Genomic DNA, 7,809 nt, shown 5'->3' with positions numbered 1-7,809 from the left:
CCTGTCAATCACGGCTTGATTTTTCATCGCCATTATAGTAGCTCTAGTTCGACCTACGAGCTAAGCCGAGTACATATCAGGCCTGGATACGCCAATCAGCCGATTCAAGTCTATTTCTGCAGCCATGTGCGAATACTATTAATTAGACGGCCAACTTAATAAAGATCTGTGCATCAAAACTCACTCCTATCATTCTCCTCTCCCTCAACCTCCAAACCTTTTCCAAATATCTCCACACTCTTAACATAGCTGCAGTTGCTCCCTCAGACCTAGTCATTGCAATCCACTCTGCTTGTTCTCTTCTACCCCACTTAGTTGATCTCGCCTCCCTCATTCAGAATCACTATCATAGACTGAAGCTGTCTCATACGCTCCAAATTCCATCAAATGCTCCACAGTTTCCTTCTCATTCCCATCAGTGATCACACATAAAACATTCATCTTCCCCCACCTCTCATTCCATCTATATGTACGTCAATTCACAACTAGCGCCCCTGCTCTCACAGAAAACAGGTCCCCACCTCTACAACCATTCATATTTTGGCATCGCTTTCGTGATAGTCTTGGGAGTGTCCTTTCACTCCATTCCTTGCTTCCACACCTTTAGCCGTCTTTCACTCGCTTTTTTTTCCAATATTTTTTCATCACACTATCCCAATCGCACCCCGTACTGTCACCACCCATTCGGCCTTTGGCTCAGCGGGTCAAATCACAAGCAAATGCAGATGTCTCTGCATTTGCCGTTAACAGCAAATATTGCTGGCATAAAAATGCATACCGGCTAACAAGCTGCCACAATACAGGCGCACCAGTCGTAGATCTAGGACTCTAGGTCATATTCGTGGGATGGTTGCATTTTTACTACAAGCAGCTCGACCTTCAATATATCCTTCCGGCATCGAGATTTTAATACAACGCAGCTATTACCTCAAAATAAGCCTCAAGTAAATGACCATTTAATCAAATATAGCTTGGGAGAAAATCTCTAAGTCGTTTACATATTAAACCTCAATGCATTGTCTTGTGACTTCATAATGAATGAAAGATCTAATTTCAAAATTAACAAAGTGCAATGAAACTCCTTGTTCTCTGGTCCCTTTATTGGGGGCGGGTTTAGTCGAAGAGACCGAAGCCCATGTCGTCGTCGGACTCTTCTTCTGGCTCAGCCGCCTTTTCCTCTGCCTTGGGCGCAGCAGCAGCAGCACCACCAGCAGATGCGGCAGCACCGCCACTTGTGGCTGCCACTACACCACCGCCTCCGCTGGACAATAACCCGCCGATTTTCTCCAAGCCTGCACGAAATCGATGCGTTGAAGAAGGGAAATATGTTATGGCAATTTTTGGCTATGTAGTTGTGTTTTTTTATAAGTAGTGTAGATTACAAGTCATTCAACTTAATACATATGATATAAAAGAGTATAAAGACTGCTAAAATACGAGCTCAAACTGCGGGCTTTGATGGTTAAAATTTGATTACTTACCTTCAGACACAACATCTTCAACCTTCTTGCCACTGAGAGCATCAACAACTTGCTTAGCCAAGGCAGCATCACAGTCCACACCAACAGACCCCAAGATCTTCTCAAGGTCCTTGGCAGAGGGTGATGAACCGCTCAGGGCGGCCAGCAGATAAGCAGCTCCGTAACGCATACTGAGTACTGCAAAATACAGCACAATATATATTTAGGCTGTACAAAAATACACAACAGTTAAAGAATGAATTATTTGAAAAAGTCCAACTCATTCTAGTGAATAAAATCTCAAGCATATCCCTAGCTCAACCAATAATAGCCTCTGCACCTCAGTTAGTGCTCTCCTCTGAATGCTTAATGCAGTTTGCAAGCACTGCAAAGATTTGAACATTCAACCATAATCATTCATCATCATCATCATCTTTGATAGAAATTTCATTTTTTTTTCTATAATAAAATCGTAGATAACTTCAATGTTTTCACTTGGTTAAACTTTTGGAAATTTATTCTGAATGAGTTGCAGCCATCTTGTATTAATTACAAAGAGTTTATTTGCATCACAATCGCAGATGCTTCGAGTTATGATGACCAGATGACATACAAATTACTGCACTTAACTCAGTCCCCACTAATAGCTATAATACAGATCAGAACTTCACTCAGAAGAGAAAATTACATTAGGGCTCAATTACAACATAAAAACAGAGCACTCAATCACAATAGAAATTTGTGATTCAGCTTTGTTTATAAAATTGCCATTTAATGAAGTCTTGATTACCAGGCGCCAAAGGGGCAATGAAATTAATGTTCACAACCATAAATAAATCAAACTTTGATAAATTAATTCTCAGTCCATAACAAAACAATTGCACACCATGACAGAACCAGCACTCTGCGAGCATAAAAAATTATGCAAAACATCCAGGCAAACGCCCATCACAGAGGATCCAGTAGAAGCCATCCCCATTTGAGGCAAAAACACTGATGCTTCAGCTAGCGTTTTGGCAATCATACTTGTGGTCCATTTCATTCAATTTCATAGGCCTACCTAACAGGGTTGGCAATGATTAAATCAAACTGATGAAATCATGTGATTAAATTATTTGATTTTTTATAAAAAATCACAATTTTTTATTTATTCTATATTCAAATATATAGAGTGGCAGTCTTTAATTTATTTTTAAGTATTCTATTTCATGGTTTAGTATAAATGTACTATGACAAATTGAAATACAAACCTGTTGCCTTTAGTGTGTAGGTATTACGTTCCAATGAATTGATGTTTTTGGTACAGGGGCATAATTGTTGCAAAACGTTTTACACAGCTAGCAGCTTAGCTAATTCTTATAAGGCTAAAAGTAGTCTTCAACTATTTGACTATTTTTTATATATTAAATACATTATACACTTTACATGTGTTAGTTAGCTTATAAAAGAAGGATTGGTTTAGACTGTATTGACCTTTTACGTATTTAGAAAGATTATCACCCTAACATGAGTATTCTAATTTAAAAATTTAATTTCAATCTTCGAATAGGTATTTGAATTTATAACTAGAAACAAAAAAATTACAAAACTATAGATAAAATAATTAAATGCAGTGAATGGAAATAAAATGCTTGAATTGTATACATGTTTATTTCAAAGTGTTAGCTTTTCTCACATGCCTTGTTTCAAGTCATTTGAGGTTTGTTTGGTTGTAGTTCAGTTAATGTTTAGCATTGGTTTATTGGTCTGAATCAAATGGGAACAGTGCAGTGACTGCAGTCGGTCACTCAGTCACTATTAGTTGGTGTGTTTAGACGATAGATTTATAGGACATGAAACTAGTAGATCTATTTTGAGAGTGTTGTGCACTGTGCTATCAGCTACCTAAATGTGACTCTTCAATGTTTGGAAGATCTGTATTCCTGAAGTGTTTTTGTTTATCGAAGCCAGTTAAATGTTCAGCTCGTTACCTTGCTCCGTACAAACTTTACAAAGTTAATGAAAAATCTTACCAATAATTGTTTACCCAAAAGCAGGGTTGGCAATGATTAAATCAAAATGATTAAATCATGTGATTAAATAACTTGATTTTTTTATAAAAAAATCATGATTTTTTTCTATTTTTTTTTATTTTTTCATATATTTAAATATATTGAGTGGCAGTCTTTAATTTATATTGAGGTATTGTTATTCATGGTTTAGTATAAATGTACTATGAATGACAAATTTGTACATAAACTTGTTGCCTTTAGTGTGTATTAGGTTCCAATAAATTGAATTTTTTTGGTACAGAGCCATCAAGAGTGCAATACATTGTACGTAGCTAACAGCTTAGCTAATTCTTATACGGCTATAAGTAGTCTTTAACTATTTGACTATTTGTTACCTATATATTGATTACAATATACAATTTAAATGTGTTAGCTAGCTTATACAGGGTGAGGCAGAACTGATTGAACAGTTTTGGGGCGAAATAAAAGAGTAATGGAGGTACATAAAGAAGAAAGTTTATTTTTCTCAAGATTAGCATAACATACCATTTAAAATACTTATGTTTTGCAAACAATATCAGGAAAATGGGGTTTGTTAGCTGCATCACACTGTTGGAGTCATTCTCAGAAGTTTTCTACAGCACGTTCACACATATGGCGAGGTATGGCCATAACCTCTGCTGCAATAATCTGTTCCCTTAACTGTGGTAGGGTGTGAAGGCAACTTCTGAACTACTCTTTTAGATGTCCCCAAAGAAAGAAATTGCAAATGCTCAAATCAGGTGACCTCACAGGCCAGTGTAAATCACCCCTCAGAGACACCAGACCTCTGGGAAACATGTGTTTCAAAACATTGGGTGACATTCGAGCTGTGTGAGCTGTAGCCCCATCCTGCTGGAACCACATGTCTTGCAATGCTTCATTTTCAACAATGTTTTCCATCATGGGCTGCAAGAAATAGCATAGCGATCGGAATTCACTATCACGGTTACTCCCTCCTCCGAAAACGACTCCAACAGTGTGTTGCAGCTAAAGGCCCTATCTTCCAGATATTGTTTTCAAAACATAAGTATTCTTAATGGTATATTATGCTAACTTCTAGGAATATAAACTTTCTTCTTTATGTACCTCCATTACTCTTTTATTTTACCTCAAAACTGCTCAATCGGTTCTCCCCCACCCTGTATATTGAGAGGTAGTATTGATTTTTTAGGCAATTAGAAAGATTTTAATGTTTAGGAGATCTGCATTCCTGAAGTGTTATTGTATATTGAAGCCAGTTAAATGGTCAATATTTAGCTCATTACCTTGCTCCATACAAACTTTACAAAGCTAATGAATAGACATAGTACCAATAATTGTTTACCCAAAAATCCCTAAGTGGTAAACACCACCTTGGCCTGTTGACCATTATTGGAGGCAATAAGTGCCCTTTTTAGCCATCCATTATGATCCATATACTGTTATTGTTAATAGGCTAATTGCAACATAAAAAATAACACTTCAAAAAGACAAAAAAGTTGAAAAAATCAAAAAAATCAAATAAATCAAAAAGATCGTTGATTTTTGATTTTTTTGATTTTAAAAAAAAATAAAAAAATCACCAACCCTGCCCAAAAGCCCCAAGTGGTTAACACCACCTTGGCCATTCTTGAAAAATTATCTATATATACAGATTTAATTTCAAGTAATCTTTGTACATATTGTTAACAAATTGCTTTACGCAAAACTAGAGCATGCACAGACATGTGGTTTGCTGCATTAGACACGCCTTTTCGGCAACCAAAATGAGACTAAGAAAAAGAAGAAGCCAAAATTTGCTATCTCTAACTGAGACAGTTCCTCTTAAATTGTTAAGGGGGTTGTTTGCCCAAAACCACCTCTGTACATTTATTTATGCGTTCACCACAGATCTCAAAAGGGTTAGGGGAGTTGTTCTCCAACAGTTAACCTAGGTGGAAATTCACAGTGCCCGCAGTGCACTTAAAGTGCACCAGGCTGCAGTCGTGCAGGATGGTTCTCATGCAGTTGTTTGCACCATCCTTGACAGAAATTGAGCTCCAGTATCATCAAGTCTTGCATCCTTGAATGCCTATTTTGAGGTGCATTGACTTTGTCACGCTTTACTGAACATTCACACTTATTGTCATTGCAAACCCATCTCCTCCTAGAGTTTTTAACCTACAGCCATGACTCCATGAGAATATACCATTCAATTTGCAAATAAAAGATCTATTGATTTATAGTAGTTTTTTTCAATTTTGTTATAGTTTTGAAAAAATTTTGTAAAATGGGGGGAATAGAAGAAAATGGAAAATGTTCAAAATTTTACAAAAAGCTCACCACCCACAAAAATTTGAATTTAAAAAAAAGCTACAATAAATCAATAGCTATGGCCTGTGCACATCGAATGATATGTGTCTTAATGTTATAGCTTGAAAATACTATGAGGAGATAGTTTTCTACAGCAGGGTAAACACACCATATTCCAATACCAGTACCTTAAGGACATAGCAAGAAATAAATGGCTATAAATAGATCACAGTATGTGCAACTCAAGTTCTGATTGGTTTAAGTCACTCTCAAAACACCACACTACGTCCTAGCAATGATGAAACGTCACAAACTGTTGCCATGTTTATTTAGAAGCCGTTAGAATTCAAATCAACAAAATCGCTGAATTCCGACACCCTGTGTTGGAATTCCGATACCCTCTGAGTCTGAGTCTAATTCTGAGCTGTGTCAGAATTAGGGTATTACTTTAGATTAAGTGCATCCAAAAACCAAGGGCATTTTTTTAAATATATGTTTTTGGGGTGTAGATAAAGAATCTGAAATCCCGTTTTTGGCGGTTGGCATTGGAAACCAATTTTTTCCAATTTTTATATATTATCTAAAATAAAATACAAGTTAAATCTTGGCCCCCAATATCCGTGGATTTATAGCATTTTTAACTTAGCCTCAGTGACCCTGGCCCTAGTATGGAATATATCTACTTGGCGAGCCGCGACTGAATTTTTTGAGCCGTGGTTTTATGGATTTGCCAGCCGTGATTCCATTTCTACGAGCCGTGANCATGCATTTGGAGAGCTTTCCCGGATCCCGTTTCAAAGGCGACAACGCCAACTGCTGCCGACGGAGGACTGTCAGCCGATTGTCAGGCATGCTCACGTCAGCCACCTTAAATGGGAGCGGAGCCTCAAGATAACCTGCATCGTTCTCGCGCATCTCGGTCATGTATTGAAAAAATTTTCTATCATCTGGAGATTCTGCTGACCTCTCAAAATCAGCTTGCAGCGAGAACACGTCTTTCACCTGTTTTAGCCTAGGATGAAATATCGGCGTCGCCTCAAAATGATCGCATATAATACTTGAAGTTCTCAAGGCAACCGTGTCGCGTCCTCCGTGCATATATGACATGGGACAAATAGAACCTACCACCGCGTATCCGAGAACAGTGCGATGGACGTATGGTACCTGTATCTGCTCCGTTGTGCTGGAAAGAAGCATGTCACTGTCGTGGCCGAGTAGAGCCTGTCTCTTATACACATCTAAAAAAAAAACACCCTTTTTTTTGGATGTAGTTAATCTGCAATAATACCCAAAAAACATATAATTAAAAAAAAAACACCCTTTTTTTTGGATGTAGTTAATCTGCAATAATACCTAATTTTCATTACAATCAGAGGAAAAAAATTTGTTTCCTGCATGTAGGTAGGATGATGTAGTGACATACCTAACCTAATCATTGACATATGGCATTTGGCAGTAAACATGATACCTAGGCTACCTACCTAGGCTATCCGAATATAAAATTATCAAGTAGGCTAATTTATGATTTCTACCAAAATACCAATAACTCAAGTTGCGCAATCAAGTAGGTAAATTGTAACAAGCCCTAGCCAGAGGCTAGCCTCAACCCCTAGGTATTTGCAAAATAACGACTTGAGTGGTGAAAAAAATGAGCTCTATCAATATCAAACCTATAATTTTTTCCAGTTTATATTCAGAGCCATGGACATTATGAATCACAAATTATTTATGATCATCAATAATTCATCATATACCTGTAACCTAGGTAGGCTGGTTTGCATTCAGGCAACTGAGGCAAGCCATAATAACGATCCGTAAAGGCGTTTTATTAAAAAATAGTTTAAACCGTCAATAAGAGCTTGAAAATCGCATAAAGTTATAAAAGACGAGAAACAATAACAGGCATCAAAATGCATTACAATTTACTTACTATTAGGCCGTGCGGCACGAAACAGAGACTGCACAAAACTTCGCGTGTTTACGAACTGTGAAGGAGAGAGAAGTAAATGGTTCTTATCAAAAATTGGTTAAATGTGAATTGCGAC

General features: G+C 37.3%; 1 protein-coding gene across 1 annotated transcript; it reads right to left on the bottom strand.

Moving 5' to 3' along the window:
- Positions 1–1,085: 1,085 nt before the first annotated feature.
- On the bottom strand, positions 1,086–7,809 carry LOC108681227 (60S acidic ribosomal protein P2). Its single transcript, XM_018170240.2, has 3 exons — positions 7,695–7,809; positions 1,482–1,658; positions 1,086–1,292 (listed from the first exon to the last, which is right to left on the bottom strand). The coding sequence occupies exons 2-3, from the start codon at positions 1,648–1,650 to the stop codon at positions 1,114–1,116; spliced, it is 348 nt and encodes a 115-aa protein (XP_018025729.1). The 5' UTR covers positions 1,651–1,658; positions 7,695–7,809; the 3' UTR covers positions 1,086–1,113.

The sequence above is a fragment of the Hyalella azteca genome, unplaced genomic scaffold, assembly GCF_000764305.2.
Source record: "Hyalella azteca isolate HAZT.00-mixed unplaced genomic scaffold, Hazt_2.0.2 contig4200, whole genome shotgun sequence".
Lineage (NCBI taxonomy): Eukaryota > Metazoa > Arthropoda > Malacostraca > Amphipoda > Hyalellidae > Hyalella > Hyalella azteca.
Note: the sequence above shows the minus strand (reverse complement) of the source record. Positions and strands in the feature narration are given on the sequence as shown.